The sequence below is a fragment of the Magnolia sinica genome, chromosome 10 (assembly GCF_029962835.1).
Source record: "Magnolia sinica isolate HGM2019 chromosome 10, MsV1, whole genome shotgun sequence".
NCBI classification, from domain to species: domain Eukaryota; kingdom Viridiplantae; phylum Streptophyta; class Magnoliopsida; order Magnoliales; family Magnoliaceae; genus Magnolia; species Magnolia sinica.
This window is the reverse complement of record NC_080582.1, coordinates 87,284,895-87,303,677: the sequence shown is the minus strand read 5'-3', so window position 1 is coordinate 87,303,677 and position 18,783 is coordinate 87,284,895. Positions and strand designations below refer to the sequence as shown.

General features: G+C 39.6%; 2 protein-coding genes across 3 annotated transcripts; one reads left to right on the top strand and one right to left on the bottom strand.

Moving 5' to 3' along the window:
• The first annotated feature begins 1,417 nt into the window (after positions 1-1,417).
• LOC131217508 (ethanolamine-phosphate cytidylyltransferase-like) lies at positions 1,418-13,848 on the top strand. Of its 2 annotated transcripts, none has more exons than XM_058212445.1 (10): positions 1,418-1,558; positions 3,915-4,341; positions 5,036-5,271; positions 5,457-5,635; positions 8,007-8,078; positions 8,277-8,344; positions 9,414-9,531; positions 11,555-11,620; positions 11,699-11,821; positions 13,514-13,848. In XM_058212445.1, the coding sequence occupies exons 2-10, from the start codon at positions 3,983-3,985 to the stop codon at positions 13,583-13,585; spliced, it is 1,293 nt and encodes a 430-aa protein (XP_058068428.1). In that variant the 5' UTR covers positions 1,418-1,558; positions 3,915-3,982; the 3' UTR covers positions 13,586-13,848. The 2 variants fall into 2 exon arrangements, with proteins under 2 accessions (XP_058068428.1, XP_058068427.1); XM_058212444.1 differs by having other exon boundaries at positions 1,480-1,711.
• Positions 13,849-15,794: 1,946 nt separating this feature from the next.
• LOC131217506 (uncharacterized) lies at positions 15,795-18,783 on the bottom strand. The gene is made up of 3 exons (XM_058212443.1): positions 18,497-18,783; positions 16,620-16,875; positions 15,795-16,473 (listed from the first exon to the last, which is right to left on the bottom strand). Exons 1-3 carry the CDS (start codon positions 18,602-18,604, stop codon positions 16,106-16,108), a joined length of 732 nt encoding a protein of 243 aa, XP_058068426.1. The 5' UTR covers positions 18,605-18,783; the 3' UTR covers positions 15,795-16,105.

Sequence of the window (18,783 nt, the reverse complement as noted above, 5' to 3'; positions counted from 1 at the left end):
TATGCACGCCCTCCATCCTTTTTATCTTATCATTTTAAGTCATGTGTATAAAAATGAGGCAGATCCAACGGTCAAGTGGACCACACCAAATATTAAGCTTGGGTGACATTAAATGCACAAAGCATTAAATGCAAGAGTCATCCGTTTTGTGGTCCACTTGATCGTTGGATTTGTCTCATTTTTGTGATCATACTTTAAAATGACGTAATAGAAGGGACGGCGAACGCCCACTAACAGAACTGCCCATTCGTGGCTAGAGACGGGGCGGGGTAGGAATCCGCGTCCCACTCTCCTGCAGAGAAACGGATTGGCTACTCCCCCTGACACCAGCCCCGTGGCTGCTGGTCGGTGCTCTGTGGGCCCCACCATGATGTATGTGTTTCATCCCTTCTGTTCTTTATTTTTTAAAAGATAATTTTAGGATTTGATCCCAAAAATGAAAGATATAAATCTCAGGTGGACCACACCGCATCAAAACAATAGTGATTGGATATCCACCATTAAAATCCTCCTAAGGCTCAATGTACTGTTTATTTGAAATCCAATCTATTGATTAGGTTATACAGGCCAAGATGAAGGGAAAAAAGAAAAATCAGCTTGATCCAAAACTTTTATGTCCCCCAAGATGTTTTTAATGGTCGAAGGCTCATTCAACACTGTTTCCTCTAATGTGGTCCACTTGAAATCGGATTATATCTCAATATTTTTTTTTATTGCGTAAAATGATCTGTAAAAATAGATGGACAGCATGGATGAAACACATACATCATGGTGGAGCCCACAGAGCACCGACCATCAGCCATTGGCTGGTGCCAGGGGGAGTAGCCAATCCGTTTCCCTCTCGCAGGGACTCAGGTCACTAGTCAAAACCGCGTCCAAAACGAGGTTTAAAATGAATGGGGTTGGAAAAACACGTACATCATAGTTCATAGGCCGACAAAGCTTTCAAGCACCGACGTATGTACTGTAGCTATCACTACAGACAGAACACGTCGAGGAAGGCCTACCGTTTTCACGGTACAGATGTCTCACACAAGTGGCAAGTTGGCGGGAAATTGCCACGATGCCAGACGTGAATAGTTATATTTTAAGACGTGGTGATGAAAGTACTAGACAGCCGCTTGTCGAAATATGGAAGGTTGACCGTTGATTTTTCTGATTTACCTGTGGTCCATGTTACGAGGACAACCGCAATGGTGGGCCCCACCTGAGTATCGGACACTTGATGATGACAATGGTCTTATTTTTATTTTATTTTTATATATTTCAGTAAAAAGGATATACTAACAAAGGAGCCTGTAGAGTAAACAGCGACATCCACTAAACTTGCGGTCTAGATTATTCACATGCGTAAAGATCTGGCACACGGGCCAGTAACTGCCTCTTAAATCTCTACTCGCGCGAATAGCTTCAGCATTTCTGTTTCTCACTTCCTTTCATCTTGTGGCCTGTATTTAAACTCCCAAGAAGCGAGATTTCTCTTCTTCCGATTTTCTCTCTCCTCTCTCTTGAGATTTTTGCTACGAACGGAGAGAGGAGAAATAGAGAGAAGAAAAAGGTGAGATTTTACTGACAGGTTCTCGAAATTTCCTTCCACATTTCGATTTACAGGCGTTATTTTCAATGGAAAGAATCTGATCATCAACACGAAACCATTTCCATTTCTCATTTCTTTCCATTTTTTATCATTTCCTTCCGCAGCTTCACGCCTGTAAGTTTCTGTCTCTCGCTATCTTCTGTTCTTTTCCTTTCCTGAATTGTAGTTCCATTCGCATGACAAAACCCAGATCTTATTTCCTCCGAATTAGCTTTTGTTTTATTGCAGTTCGGATTTCAATGTATGGTTTTTCGAACAAATCTTTGAAATTCCATTTCCCAATTTCAATTTTGCGGATGTATTTTCATTGATCTGATCATGAAAATAAAAACCCACTTCTCGTTTTCTTTTTATAAAGTTCTTATTTCCTTTTGCAGTTCACGGCTTTAAATCTCTCTTTTCTCTGTTCTTTTCTTTTCCTGAATTGCAGTTCCGTTTGCCTGACAAAACCCATTATCTTATTTTCCCTGAATTTGGTCTTGTTTTTGAGATTTTCAATATGTTGTTTTTCCGACAAACCTATGAAAACCCATTTCCCAATTTCAAATTTCAGGAGGCATTTTCATTGATCTGATCATGAAAACAAATGCCCAGTTCAGATTTTCCTTTTTATAGAGTTCTCATTTCCTTTTGGCAATTTCATCGTGCCCTGATGCATCCATTCTGTCCAAGTGGGGTCAGTGGCTCGTTGATACAGACCATTGACTCTTTGGGGCCCACCGTAGATTGGGGATCAGATAAAACTCTTTGGGAGCGGAGGATTCTAGCCATCCAATCCTTGGCCCTTTTCATGATCATCGTACTCTGTACCCCTTCTGAATCTGGGAGATTGTTGGCCCCCCTCAGCATTAGGGCCTGGATCGACGGTCTGGATGGCCCTCTGCATCGGGCAACTTCCACGTTCTGATGCATCATAGCTTTATTGTTCTTCTTTTTTCTGATTGGGATTTCTGTTTTGACAATTGATGCCTTCTTTTCCCAGAATTTGAGCTGTTCTTTGGGCGGGTTTTCTATGTTAAAAGCAGAGTTCTTCTGATGAACCCTTGAAGATTTTATGTTAGATGTTTGATTTGGTTTGCTGCTGTTAGATGTTTGATTTGGTTTCAGAATTAAAGAAAAAAAAATTAATTTAATTATTTATTTTTAAATACATTTCAGCCTCACGGCTCTCACCTCAGATTTATATTTTTTGGAGGTATTTTCAAGATCCGATCATAAAAACAAAATCCCCCTTTGATTTTCCGAAACTTCTCATTCCCTTTTGCAGTTTCATGCCTGTAATTTTTAGTTTCTTTTAGTTGGATTTTAGATCGTTAGATTTGGGATTTAGTTACATGAGAAACTGAGGTCTTTTATTTTATTTTATTTTTCCTTCTGACTTTGGTTTTCAAAATTTTAACAAATGGGATTTATATAGTAAAAGGGGGGGCGGCAATTTCTATGACAAATCTTTGTAAATACATTTCTATTTCTAGTACGTATTTCAAGTGATTTGATAATGAAAACAAAAGGCCAATTCAGATTTTTCTCTAATTTCTCATTTTCTTTTAATATATGAAGTTCTTATCTTGTAATTTATTTTCCTTTGTTTTTTGTTCTGAAATTCAGTTGGACTGACCACTACTATACCTAGAGTTTGGTGATATGAAAAGCCCATCTCTTTGCTTCCTTGAATTCTGGCTAATTCTAGTGTATTTTTGGGAGTCTGGTCATGAAATCAAAACCTGGTTTTGCTTTCCCCTTAATCTTCAAATTTTGTTGTCTCTGTATTTTTTGATGACCTTTTTCTCTTGCCCTAAGTGTTTGTTGGGTTTTCCTTTGTTAGATTCTGGGTTTGTTTGGCATGAATAAATCAACTCTTCTTTCCTACAAATCTCTCTCTCTCTCTCTCTCTCACACACACACACACACACACACACACACACACACTCACACACACACCTTTTTTTGCTTTTTCTTTTTTCCTTTCAACTGGGTTTTCAGTATCAAATTCATATCTCGCTCTAGTTTCTGTGGTGGGATCATGATAACCCTTCAATTTCTTTTATCTTTTTGCACTTGAGCTTTTTACCTTTAACCTGATACTTGAGCACCAAGATTCATATGGTGTTTATATTTCAATTGTCTGCCTTCACTAAATTTTAGTTATTTTTCCAACCTATATCTTTCTTTGCTTCTGACTCTGACGTTTAATTGCATTTTCTAGTTTCAAGTTTCATGTTGCTGGATGATCCAATCATGAAAAACATCCTTTTTTCTTCTTTGAAGTTGTTTTTTCTTACTATTTTTCCTCTAATTATCAAATGGGTTTTTGCAGTAGCAAGATTTTTATCTCCTTGGTGTGAGCAAAAAGGGCGGAAAAGAGAACTAAAAAAGAAAAAGGGAATGACGTCTATGGATTTTGAAAACCATCATTGGATCTGGGATGGGGTTTACCCACACCTGTTTGGAGGAATAATGATTACAGCTGCTGTTCTTGGATTATCAACGAGCTATTTTGGTGGAATCGGGGTCCCTAGTTTGCCCTATTTTTGGCCAGATTTAGGGATCTTCCATACTAAGAAGAAATATGGGAAGAAACCCATTAGGGTTTACATGGATGGTTGCTTTGATCTCATGCACTATGGCCATGCAAATGCATTGCGGCAAGCGAAGGCTCTGGGAGATGAATTGGTGGTGGGAGTGGTGAGCGATGAAGAGATCATAGCAAATAAGGGTCCACCTGTACTATCCATGGAAGAAAGGTATATGGGGTATTTTCATCATACATAGATGCCTACTTTTAGTTCTCTTGAAATTTGAATGCCCCTTCTCCAAATATTTTTCCTCCCAGATTTCCATGATTACCTAAAACTTCTTGTTACTTCAAAATATTTCTCACTTCTTATTGGTAAGTAGAATTGCTGACACCAGTTTGAAGTTCTGCAGATGGATTTTGGGCCGCAGCTCATGATTTAGTTCTAGATTTTTTCTTGGTTCAATAAGTTGCACAATTGACTGTTTAGAGTTTCCCACATCAGGCAGAGCATTTTGTACAGATGGGGCCCATGGTTTGGTGATCCCAAACCATGGACCTGATGGGGTCCTACAATGGTTCCTTTTTTTTTTTACCCCTCGTAAATTTCTATCTGTAGGCTACCAATTAAAGGGCTAGGGATTTGGATTTTTTCCCAATCTGGGAGCTCTCTGGGGTGGCATTCCCCCATCCACAGTGGGGCCCATCAGATCAACGGCTTGGATCTGAACCATGGAGCTCTCATATACAGACTACGTTACACCAGCATACTATGTGTTTGATGATGAGCAGGATCCTATAAATCCTTTTCTTAGACATGCCATTTTTCCTGTTTTGATGAGGAAGTCATAAGGAATTATTACTATTGGTTCTATTAATTACTAATGAAGTACTCACTATGTCTGATTTGAAAATATTCTTAGGGTGGTTTTAGTTAGTGGGCTGAAGTGGGTGGATCAGGTCATCAGCAATGCTCCATATGCGATCACCGAGAAATTCATGAATAGTCTCTTCAATGAGCACAATATTGACTATATTATACATGGAGATGATCCTTGCCTTCTTCCAGATGGAACTGATGCCTATGCCCTGGCGAAGAAGGCAGGCCGCTACAAGCAGATCAAGCGCACCGAGGGTGTTTCAAGCACAGATATTGTTGGTATTATACTTCCCATGCATTCTGAATTTTTTGATGTCTAGTTTTTGCTTCTATATATATTCAACTAGAGTCCATATCTTCCATTCATGCGCGTCTGTATGCCTTTTGCTACTACACATTCTCAACATGTTATTCTCTCCCACTTATTTAGGATATTACATGCCACACTAAGTCCTTTTTATTAGGCAGGATACTTTCTTCTATGAGGGACAAAGAACTTGGTGATAGTCGTAAAACTGAATGCTTACCAGAACAGTTCCATGGCGGGAATGGCGATCCTGCTGTGGAAAGTGGTTACAATGGATCCCAAGCATCACATTTTCTACCCACATCTCGTCGGATTGTACAATTTTCAAATGGAAAGGTATTATTTGCTAATTTTGTGGTAGTGATACCTGTTATAGTCTTGCTTGGTTTATCTTCTGTCATTGTCCTTTAGTCTACTTGTCTTCTGTGCAACCTTCATAGGTTCTCTTCTTTCGATTATTTTTTTTTTGGGTAAAATTTCTCTTTGTTTGTTTCATAGACCATGAACTATAACATGTGTCATGCCTTCAATCTATAATGATCTGCCTTTTCCAGTTATCAGTTGGTGATGGATATGTTGATATCCGGCATGGGGACAACCACCTCATCATGGACAGACCTACAATATCCAATACATGGATAGACAACTCGTACACATGCAAACATGAAAGCATGCATACACTATGTATGTATATACAAGTTTAAACATTCAAGGCTTTCAGTGCTGGTAACCTTACCTCATAACTAGAAATGTAGACAATAAGAACTAGAATTCTTATTATGTCCATAAATCCTCATTGAACCCAGGAATTACTGATTGCACTGTTGCCAAGACCCATTGGCCAAAGCAGTGGTTTCCTTTCGGGGCCATGAGAAGTCAAATAGAGAGAGATTTCAACAGATCCAATGGCAACTAGGGAATAAACAAGAAAATAGACCTCATCATGACAGACCTGCAATATCCAATACATAGACAGACAACTTGTACACATGCAAACATGCATACGTACATGAAAGCATGCATACACTATGTATGTACATGCAAGTTTAAACATTCAAGGCTTTCAGTGCTGGTAACCTTGCCTCATAACAAGAAGTGTAGACGATAAGAACTAGAATTCGTATTATGTCCATAAATCCTCATTGAACCCAGGAATTACCAATTGCACTGTTGCCAATACCCATTGGCCAAAGCATTGGTTTCCTTTTGGCGCCATGAGAAGTCGAATAGAGAGAGATTTCAACAGATCCAATGGCAACTAAGGAATAAACAAGAAAATAGACCTCATCATGGATGGACCTGTAATATCCAATACATGGACAGACAACTTGTACACATGCAAACATGTATACACCCATGAAAGCATGCATACACTATGTATGTACATGCAAGTTTAAACATTCAAGGCTTTCAGTGCTGGTAACCTGGCTGCATAACAAGAAGTGTAGATGATAAGAATTAGAATTTGTATTATGTCCATAAATCCTTGTTGAACCCAGGAATTACCAATTGCACTGTTGCCAAGACCCATTGGCCAAAGCATTGGTTTCCTTTTGGGGCCATGAGGAGTCGAATAGAGAGAGATTTCAACAGATCCAACGGCAACTAAGGAATAAACAAGAAAATAGACCTCATCATGGACAGACCTGCGATATCCAATATATGGACAGACAACTTGTACACATGCAAATGTGCATACACACATGAAAGCATGCATACACTATTTATGTACATACAAGTTTAAACATTCAAGGCTTTCAGTGCTGGTAACCTTGCCTCATAACAAGAAGTGTAGACAAGATGAGAACTAGAATTAGTATTATGTCCATAAATCCTTATTGAACCCAGGAATTACCAATTGCACTGTTGCCAAGACCCATTGGCCAAAACATTGGTTTCCTTTTGGGGCCATGAGAAGTCAAATGGAGAGATTTCAACAGATCCAATGGCAACTAAGGAATAAACAAGAAAATAGATCTCAAGAAGAATTTCCAATGCTTCTAATGACAGGAATTACTTTCTGATTTATATCTAGCAGTAGCAGTGCATTTTATGTTTGATTGATTAGTGGAATGATACACGAAGTTTGATTAGAAAAGAAATCATTTTGTGTAGATTGCCACAGGGGCCAATATCCCATTCACCCACATCACTCTAGGCAATGTATCCCATTTGTGCAAAATATATTCCTATTCCTTGGTTCAAGTAGGGTTGCCAATGGGGCTTCAACTTGGATTTGGGTCATCCCTAACCCAATTGACCTGACCCTAATTCAGCTTCGGTTGGGTTGGGTCGGGTTGTCAAGGTCCTTGGGCCAGGTTAGGGTTGAAAATACCAACCCAATTTGAAATTGGGTGGGGTTTTGGTTGAGCAAATTTGGATTGGCTTAGGTCAGGTTGGGAAAAATCACGTGCTTGGCTTGGGTTGTGTCAGTTCAGGTTGGGTCGGATTGGATTGAGTCGAGTACAAGGAATCCAGGTTGGGTTCGGTTGAGCACTTCGGGTTGGAATTTGGGCGGGTCGGGTTCTCTTGTGATCAGCTTGTGCTTGGGTTGACCCTCAACCTGACACAACCCAGGAGTTACACTCCTTGTAGCGAACATCTGCATTATAATTTAAAATGGTGCTTCTTTAATTTCCATTGTATAATTTTTCCCACCAACATTCATCTCTTCGTATAACACCTTGTTACCTTTAACTAATTTCAGGGGCCTGGACCAGATGCTCGTGTGGTCTATATTGATGGCGCATTTGATCTCTTTCATGCCGGTCATGTGGAGGTATTGACTCTCATGTTTTGGTTCTTTGAGGTTCATGTTTGACGTTTGTCAGTCTATAGTTACTGCATATATGGTTTTATAGAGATGTGTTTCATTTACTTATGTGAATTTACTCTGACGTGTCTTCTTGGAGACCGTCTTTGCTTATTTCATACTATAGCTATTTTTTATTTTTTATTTTCTTGTTGCAATCCACAGATCCTTAAGTGTGCAAGGCAGCTTGGAGATTTTCTACTCGTAGGCATCCATAACGATCAAACTGCCAGGTTTGTCTATTAATTAGCTGTTACTTCCATGTCATGTTTGTCTATTTTATGTGGTTTACTTGCGATAAGTCCTCCCAAGCTTACAAATAAGTTATAGTTTTAGATGATTAGTGACCTAAAGGACAAGATATTTGTGGAAGTTCAGAAGAAACCTAAAGGGAGATGATGAAAGTGCATCTCCTCAGACTCAGATCATATAGGTTGGTTACTGAAGTGCATTTAGAGTGTTGCCACCAATAGAGTTTTCATTTGGGTCTTCTTTTTTTTTTTTTGCCAAACTTTTTGATTTTTCCCAAATTCTTGCTTCTAGGACCAAATGCTTGGGGTGCTGTTGTTCCACCTAAAGTTTTGGTTGGAAACTGGCAGAGGACAAGATCCCAACATATGACACTAGGGAAGAGAGAACGCGTGTGCTTTATGTGCAGAAGAGCAGCCGAGTTAATTCTCTATGTTCTAATACATTTTTTTTTTCCTAGTGGAAAGAAAAATTCAATGCCACCTTAATCTTTCAGGATTCCTTTGGTTTTTGTTTGTAAAGATTGAGTACTTTTTTTTTTTTTTTTTGGGGGGGGGGCGGGGTGCGGACTGATTTTATATATGTTTTCCATGAAACAAATCATGCTGTCAACGCTGCTGAAAGGAATTAATTGACCTACTTGTATTTCCATGCCTGCCATAGGTTGTGCTATTCTTACTAGTAATAAAGTTGCTCAACTTGCAAAAGAGATCATTCTGGTATTACTTTGGATAATTTACACGGATAGCAATTTTTTTTTTTTTTTTTATTATTATTATTATTTTTTTGTTTATTAAATGGTGTTGGTGACATTGTTCCATATTTCAAGATTGAATTTATATATGTTTTCCATGTGACAAATCATGCTGTCAATGCTACTAAAAGGAATTAATTGACCTACTCGTATTTCCATGCCTGTCGTAGGTGTGTTATTCTTACTACTAATAAAGTTGCTTGACTTGCAAAAGAGATAATCCTGGTATTACTTTGGATAATTTACACAGATGGCAGTTTTGTATTTTTGTTTATTAAACAGTTTCCTTTCTTGTGCAGTGAGCGCAGAGGAACCCATCCAATTATGCACCTTCATGAGCGGAGTCTAAGTGTTCTTGCATGCCGATACGTGGATGAAGTCATTATTGGTGCACCTTGGGAGGTCACAAAAGACATGGTGTGTAAGCTTGGTCGTATTTTATTTTTATTGGTAATTGTCATATGTCCATCTTGATTTTTCTTTCTTATAACAGTTATGGTTAATGCTTATATTCTAGAATATTTCCTGCGAAACTCCCATTCTTTATAAATGATGGTTCTTCTTCTTCTTCTTCTTCTTCTTCTTCCTTTTGAGAATTAATGATGGTTGTTCATTTTCTGGGTGATGGCATCTTCTGTCTGACATGTCCCTCCTTCAGAATCCTTCTCCTGCCCCTTTTCAGAAGCCCCTCTTCCTCATCACTGGCTACCACAATTATGCCCATCCACACCATGCTACATTAGAGGTCTCAAGTCTGATTGGTTGGACTACAATTTACGGTCCACCCACCAAATAAATTTCTTTCTATCATGTGCGTGCAACATCCGACCCTTTGAATAGGTTGGACCATGAGGATCACCTTGTGTAAAAATCAGCCTCATCCACTTATCAGGTGGGCCATACCATAGAAGACAATTTTTAGCCATAAATAACAAAATACAAGTATGGTCCACTTAATGAGTCGATGTGGCTGATTTTTGCCAAAGGTGATCCTCATGATGCGACAACCTATTGCACAGGTTAGATGTCGCCCACACATGAAAGGTTGGTAGTTATTCACTAGTGGAAGGTTACTTGTGGTCCAACCTGTTGGACTTGAGATCTTGCTGCATTGAATCTTAATACTAACTTCTCTACTATTTTTGTTTTTATTTTTTTTATAAGCTAGTCATTGTTCATTTATTCAGTAAGAATTTAATTTTCCCATCTTATATGAAGGATAAAGAAAATTTGAATTTTAATATGATTCTATATGAACACGTCCTAGACGCTCCCTCTTCTTGGAGAATTGCTGCTTCTTTGGTTCTGACATGTTTTCAAAAGTTCCACCTCAAACTCAAAGACTTGATTTTGAGTCTTATTTGTTTACAAGGCAATTATAGTGAGACCTTATCACAACATGTCCATGCCGTCCTTTAAATTTTCTACCTGCAGGGCCAACTGAGGATCGGCTGCCCATCTCAGTTGCACATTTCTTTAACTTGGAACATATTTGAATGTAGATACGTAAAGTTTTCTAAGATTTTCTACTTCAGTTTCCTCCTTGATTACATGATATTTTTGTTAAATTCCCGAATCATGATAGGCAAATGGATTCAACAGAGCTTCAAAATCACGGCTGCTGAAAAAAAAAAAATACAATAGGAAAGTAAGAAGAGGAACATCTAAGACTGGAGCTTTGCTAACTGCATGCACGGGTGCAATAAAGCTCGTGTGCACACTACACATGCCAGCATGGCACATAGGTGTGTGATTTGTATCCACTGGGTTGGTCCGACCTTGTACATGTTTTCCAAAAACTAAAATCTGGTCCAATCGCCCCAATTTGGAAACCGGTGGATGGGTTAAAAAAGTTCAGCGAAGTTTTTCAGATCCATAAATTTGTTTTGCAAACTGGGGCCCTCCTGACTAGTGGATCAACCTGATTCTTGGGCCCGCGCATCAATGTAGTGGTGCCATTCTGATTGATGGATTGGATCTCAGACCCATCATGCCATGCTTGCACATGTATGTGGGCTTAGCAAAGCTCTCTAAGACCATTTCCTTTATTTCAATTATTTTATTTTATTTTTTGAAGATTCTTCTTATTTAACTTGGCCACCACACTCAACACAACTCGATAGGAGAGTGCCAAGTTCTCATCCGTGGTCTTGAACTCTGGTACATTTCTATACTCTCTATCCAAGTCTTAATTTTTAATTAAGTTCAACAAACAAGCATATTTTTTCAGAGCGCATTCTATCCACAATGGCATCAAATGACTGATTAGCATGTTTCCTTAGTAAAAACACAGAAGATAGTGTTTGCAATTGCTTTGGCATTTTGCGCTTTGCAGTCCTTTTTTTCTTTTCTCCACCATTGGTTGGTATGTCACTTGCTATTGGGCAGCAACAAGATCTGACACTCATATACTGTAATTTGATTTGACTTTTTTGGACAGATAACAACCTTTAACATTTCCTTGGTTGTGCATGGGACGGTTGCTGAGAGCAACTGCCTGTCCAGTGTAAGTTATCATTCTACTAAGTCGAGATAAATTTTTTGCTGGTTTTGAGTTCTTAGAAAAGACCTTATGCTATCATAGGAAGGAGTCGATCCGTATGCCGCTCCTAAGAGGATGGGAATTTTTCAGACAGTCGAGAGCCCTAGAAATACCACCACCGGTTCGATAGCCAAAAGGATAATTGCTAATCATGAGACTTACAAGGTATTCCTTTGTTTCTGCTCAGTTATATTTACAGCAAGTTGCAAGGTAGTCTTCATAAAAAGAAATGTTTAAATATTTCCTTACATGCATCCACAAATACAAACATGGGCCCTTGTTATTGGCTCTCCTTTTGGGATGAAAAACAACCTCATCCCCGGCTCTTGCAAGAACCCGATGTTTGTAGGTACACATGCATAAATAATCACATCTGGAAATACAAATGTGGGTCCGTCATTGCTACATGCATAAATAATCACATCTGTAAATACAAATGTGGGTCCGTCATTTCTCTCTCCCTCTCACTCATATTAAGGGCCTTCATCTCTGCATGGGTGCTCACATAGTTTATTGGATATAGACATACGGACAAAACACAAAATGACGCAGCAAGATTGAAAAGAACTTGAAGTGAAGAAATTTGAATGCATACCTACCAAATTTGAAGCTCAAGTTCCTTTGATTTTGCTACGCAAATTATTATAACTTCAAGATAATGGACTATTGGAGTGACTGACGGCCTAGTTGCTTGAAGGGGACTGGATATAGATCCAACAGCCTTCTATTCCTAGACAAGACCAGATGGCTATATATACTGTAATGATTCGGTTTGCAGATTTCCTTTTGAAATCCCATGTATAGGTAAATCTACAAGTTATTTAATTCCGTCCATGCTGCATGTTTGGCTTGGTTTGTATATATACCAAGGAAGCAATCAACTGCTATATGAAGCCTTTTAGCTTCACCCAATTGATATAATAGCATTAAATACCATTTGAAGAATCCAATCTCCACTAAACATCCTTAGGTATCAGCCATACAGGCTTTGATACACCACCGTATGGATCCTTACACTTGCTCTGGTGGTAGACTCTCAGAAGTTTCAACACCTGGTTAAGGGTTCGAGTATCCATTGGTGGTGAAATTCCACTACAGTGAGTGTGTGGGGTGTGTGTGCGCATATACAAATGTAAAGAGATTTTGGGATTGAAACCCTTAACTTGTTATTTCCATGGGCCCAAAGTCAAAAAAATGTTTGGAAAATTATAGCCCCCTTCCAATTAGTAGCAAACAAATGAACACTAAAAGAGAAAACTTAGCAATGGTTCCTATTAAGCAATGAAAGACCCATTTATTAGATGGTTAGGATAAGTCAAATCAAAGTGAAACTTTGTTGGGGGCCAATCAAGGGCCAAGCATTTAGGATTCCTCATTCAGATCATCATAAACATGAGCTGTGACTGTGGTAACACGATCTGGATGCATGAAAATGCGGGTGCATCCAGAGGGCAGCTAATCCTCTCCCACATTTGGTTACATATTATTGTAATGTTTCTGGTGAACCAGAAACACTTTTAATATTTTTGTAGCTCATGTTTCTTTGGTGATTCTTGGGCGAAGAGGTAAAATTTCCATTGCATGCAACATCACCTTCTATCATTTTCTTTATTTTAGGGTGTGTTTGGTTGCACCAAATATCATGAAATTTCATGATTAATCACTCTAATTTGGTGCAAAGTTTCATGATATTTGGTGGTGAATCAAACACACTCTTACTTAATATATGCCAACCCAGTATATGCAATGTCAATTAGAATATCCCTACCAATTTTTTATTTATTTTTCAGTACATAAAAGCTCATTAAGAATCTATTATGAGCCCCTCTTACAATCGTTTGCCCACTTTTCATGTAGAAACGCAATGAGAAGAAGGAAGAGAGTGAGAAGAGATACTATGCAGAGAAGAAATTCGTGTTTGGAGATTGAAAGCTGATTGAAAGCTGATTGCGATGCATAGAAACAGTTGACTCGGTAGAAACAGCTCGCTGTTGAAGAGATGCGTGATGTACTTTTCGTCTTGTAATGTATGCAGAGAGATGCCGTTTAAGGGAAAAAAAAACCAGTGTAGGTAGAAACAACTCCGAACCATTTTAATCCCATTGATGGGAAAATGTAATGGCTAACATATATGTAACATATGTTGTAATCTCTCCTCCAAAGTAATATGTATAGGAACCATGCTTCAGGCATCTTTGATTGTTTTTATTTGTTGCAGGTCTTCTGCAGTCCATGTAGGCTTTTCCAGTAGCCATATTTATCATCATAGATGGCCTTCCTTTCACAAATCACACACATACCAGACAAATCCTGTCCATTACATCTCCAAACTGAATGTTGACCATGGCTATTGTTGCCTCCTTCAACGCCAGGATCAATCTGATGGGATGTGTATTTTGAACCATTTACCTTTCTTTCCACTGTTTGGGGAATTAGCACCTCCGTAACTTGTCAGTTGTCCCGAATGTGTGATGATACTTGTTCTTTTTTTTTTTTCCCTCTCTCACTTTTTAATTTTTTAAAAATAATATTATAAAATAAGCAGGAGAAAATACGGAGATTTGGTGGGATTTTGGAATTTCGAGAGTTATGGAGCAATGCTTTATTTTTCTATATTATACAATAAACAGGAGGAAAAGGGGGATTTGGTGGGATTTTGGAATTCGAAGAGTTACACTCAGGGTTTAATTTAATTTTGCACAATTGGGGCCTGTGGTTCATTGATCCAAACCTTTGATAAGACGGGTTCCAATCTGAATGCTCCATGCACAAAAAACTTTCCCAGATTCAGATATCCTAATCATTGAATCTTTGGCCTTCTTTTCAGTTTTTATGGACAACTGCTATATTTTCTATCCTCCATTTGAATGGTCAGGATTGTTCTATGCAGGAGATGTTTGGTGTATGACGGGTGGTGCCATGAATGCCAGTCCATGCACTAACCATTGAATCTTTAGCTTTCTTTCAGTTTATCATAGAAAACTATATTTTCCAATTCACAATTTAAATGGTCAGGATATTTTTACCAGGAGGTCCATCTAATCAACAATTTGGATCGCTATAGGTGCTCTTGTACAAATTGAGGCGTCGGCAGATTTGCAAAGTGTCTCACTACAGTGAGTGCCTTGAACATTTTTATTAAATTGTTGCAATTAGCGACATGTTGGCACTGATCCTGGGCATCAAGTCGAGTGGGACCAAGTTAGGGCTGACCCAACTCGACTCGATTTTGAAATAGACCTGACCTGAACTTGACCCGTCTCAGTACCAAATCCAGCATGCCTGACCCAATCCGAGTCTGGGTCTAGCCTGGACTAACTCAGATTGAGTCCGACCTGGTCACAGGTACTGAGTCGGGTCAAGTCAGCACTGAATTGGGTCGGGTGCAGTAGGTATCCATGCGCTGAAATCACAGCTCCAGAATTGTCGTCTCTCCATCAGCTACATGGCCATCTTAGATCTTAAACGTCAAATTTCGGTTAAGGTAGAGTCAGGTTTCGGATTGAGTCAGTACCGAGTCAGATTTAGAGTCAAGTCGAGTTACGAACTCAACTCGGTTTGAATTCGAATTGGACAAAGTCTACTCAGTTCGGGTGGAGTCGTCCGAAGGAGTCGAGTCTGCCTAGTCAAATCGTTCCATGCCCAGATCCAAGCCGTCCGAATCATTTTATTTGTGAGCAAGCACCTTCTTCAATCCAGACCATTAGATGGTGCAATCAAACATGGAAGATCCCAATGTGAAACCCCCAACTGTCTTCACAAAAATATATAGGACCCAGTCATGAGAACCAGCTGCCATTCCAGAGATATCAAATTTTGAGAGGAAAGGATCCGCATTCATCAAACTTAGATCCACAGACGCTGAAAACAAAGATATGCACGCTTCTGATTTACATGCAACTCACGGTGGGGGGTATCTACAAATGACCCATCTCATCGCCCTAGGTATTTACAAATGGCAGCAAAACTTGGGTAACTACTGTAAAAATCTACTACTACTAAAAAGCAAACTAATTGTTTTTGTCTGATGCAGCTAGCTAGCTCCCTTGGAATGGGACCCAGGGACATTGAAATGGTAATCCAATTGTTTTCTTAATCTTGGAGAAAGGGACAAACACCTTACCAAAAAAACACAAGATAATCAGGAGAAGAAGCACAAGGCCAAACATAGATTCATCCAAATCAAAGAGAAATCATCTCAGTATCTTCACCTACATATGTACAACATTTCAACTTCTGACCATTGTTTGGACGGGCCTTTTACTTGAAAACCCCTCTTATATCTCAGTTACAACAGCCAAAACCTTCCCTTTGTATGTTTCCTTTTTCTGCCTGCCTGCATGCATAGCTCTTCCAAAGGCATGCAGGGAAGGAGAACGAAGAAAAAGGAGGGGTAAAAAACTATCCACAGTCATAGTAGAGATCACAACCAACACTTCGCCATCTCTCTCACCAAGACCACATGATCGGGGTAGATGTGCTCTGCGGGATCTGTGGGGTCAAGCAGTGCTGCTGCCACTGCTGTAAACCATCACCCCCTCCCATCCCAGCAGGCACCCTTGCTTCTTCTTGCCCTCCAACACTGGTGGATGGATTCTCTTCCTCGACTTCCATCGTTACTGCACCTGCTTCCTCAGTGTCCATTGGCTCCGACAAACCATTTATTTCCAGGTGATCCGCATGAAGCTGAGATGGGACCCATGGAACAACAGCCAGGCAGTGGTTGGTGGATGCCAGGTTTTCATCCATGGATGCCTCGTCATCCTCCACCTCCGTTATGATGTTTGGATGCCCCAACCAGAAATGTTGATGATGATCTAGATGGATTTCAGCAAGTCACATGTTAGCTACTTCCCCATATCATCACCTGAAGCTGAACACGCTACTAATTGACAAACAGAACTACTACAAAAAACTGCTGCAAGTTGTGGACATGAATCAGAGGTGGTAGTTGGGAACTTACTCTTAAAACCTGGAATCAGCTCCGTATTCACTTTCAAGGAGATATTGGATGAACTTGAAGATTGCAAGAATGGCATGTTAACTGGCTTGTAGAGAACAAGAGCTCTCTCTTCATTCAAGGGAAGAGATGGGGCTGCCTCTTCCATTGCAGCTCCTAATTGCCCAGTACTGACATTAAGGTGCTCATCTGGCGATGGTTGGCCAAAAACTGGAGGAATAGCTGGTTCTTCTTCCATTATTGGAGGCAAATCCGCATCCTTGTAACACATGAAAAGGCAGATATATACAATTTACTAACTCTTGAAAAGAAGAAGAAAAAAAAATCTAAGTTTCTGATACATGTATGTGAACAGGAATCTACAAAAGTTCTCAATTTAAGAGAGGCACCCAAATTAGTATCGAACAGGAGAGGTTTGCTTGAATACATCCCCAACATGACACCTCAGGACTTTATCCATTGGAATTAGGTTTTGAATATGTCAGTATGGATTAAACTCCAAACAGGAAGTCAGCCAAAATAATGTCGAAATGCAGCAGTTCTGAATGGAGAAAAGGAAACGAATGCACGGATTTTGCATGCAAGGTAGCATTGGATATAGTAGAGTGGAGAACATAAAAATCCATATCATCATCGTTGCAAGAGAGAGTTTCAGCAATCATCTGAGTTCCCATACAGTCGAGCTGTGAAGATCCCCCGTGATATGCCTGTGCCATCCAATCTGTCCATCAGTTGCCCACTAACAATCAGCCTAATCCAAAACTCAGGTGCGTGCCGGGCCACACCACGGGAACAATGGGGAGTAGAGCAATGAGGGGGGCTCCCACCGTAGAAACTTCCAGATTGTCTGTGGGGCACAACATTGTCCATATGCTAGCCAATCCAGTCATCAGACAGCCAAAAATCAGGCTAGCCACACCACAAGAATTTAGAGGTCCTTTGGGTGTGATTCCACATGGTTCCCTATGGTGTGTCCCACCTGAGTTTTAGATTGGCATATCTTTGAGCTTTACTGCAATCATGAGGATGCTCATCTGATGCACAGTTTGTATTCCACACACATTGCAGTGGGCCCTACAGAACCTCAATCGTATGGGAACTCATGTACGCTCAAACATATGTGATAATTCCCCTTCTTCTTATAAGTTTTTTTCCTAAAGCCATATGAAAGAGCATTCAACAGTATCTTTCTTCCTGCTAGAACATACAGCAAGTGATCAAAACGCAAAAGATGGGCTGTGTTGACGGTGATCTTCACAACAGGGAGATTAAGGTATGGTGAAGATAATCATGATCAACATGGTGTTGATGATGAGATTATGCTGGTGAAGATCATTGACATAATGAATATGACAGCTACGAGGATGATAATTAATGTGATCATGATGACAGTCAAAATACCGGTGATGATGACGATCATGATCATCACCATGTGATCATGATGATGGTCAAAATAGCAGTGATGAGGGTGATCATGAAGATGACCAGCAACGACCATGATGATCATCTGATCGTGAGACATAGTTCTGATGATGAAGATGATGATCATCTGACGGTGTAGTTCTGATTAAGAAGATGATGATCATCAATGGGGTGATGATGACGACGACGACAAGACTCCTAATAATTTTATTTTATTTTCTAGAGGTAACAACAAATTCCAAACAATTCTTCACAGTTCATCCAGAAATGAGAGTTTTCCTAAATTTTCCAAAAATTGGGAAAAATAGAGAACTCAATCCAACCAAACAAGGAACATCATACAACAACATCTCCACAAAATCCAACCAAAAATCAAAACAGGAACGCAAATTTCAAGAGAAAACAAAAAAAAAAAAAAAAGAAAAAAAAGAAGAAGAAGAAGAAAATCTGAAACTCACCAGTCTACGGATCTTCCTAGCGGGAGAAGACAGCGAAAATTCTGAGAACTCGTCGTACACATCTTCCAGATCCTTTCTCTTCATCTTCATCGACAAAAATCCCGCCATCTCGCTGCAAAAGGGTAATCAGATCTCTGCAAATACCCAACCAGATCAAAAGGAAAAAACGAAATTCTGGCGCGAAAATCAGCTCTCTCTATCTCTATCTCTCTCTCAGGAATTGGGGATGATTCTAGGGCGTGTAAATCTGTTCTTATGGTGAGAGAGGGAAGAGGCTTCTTTCTCTC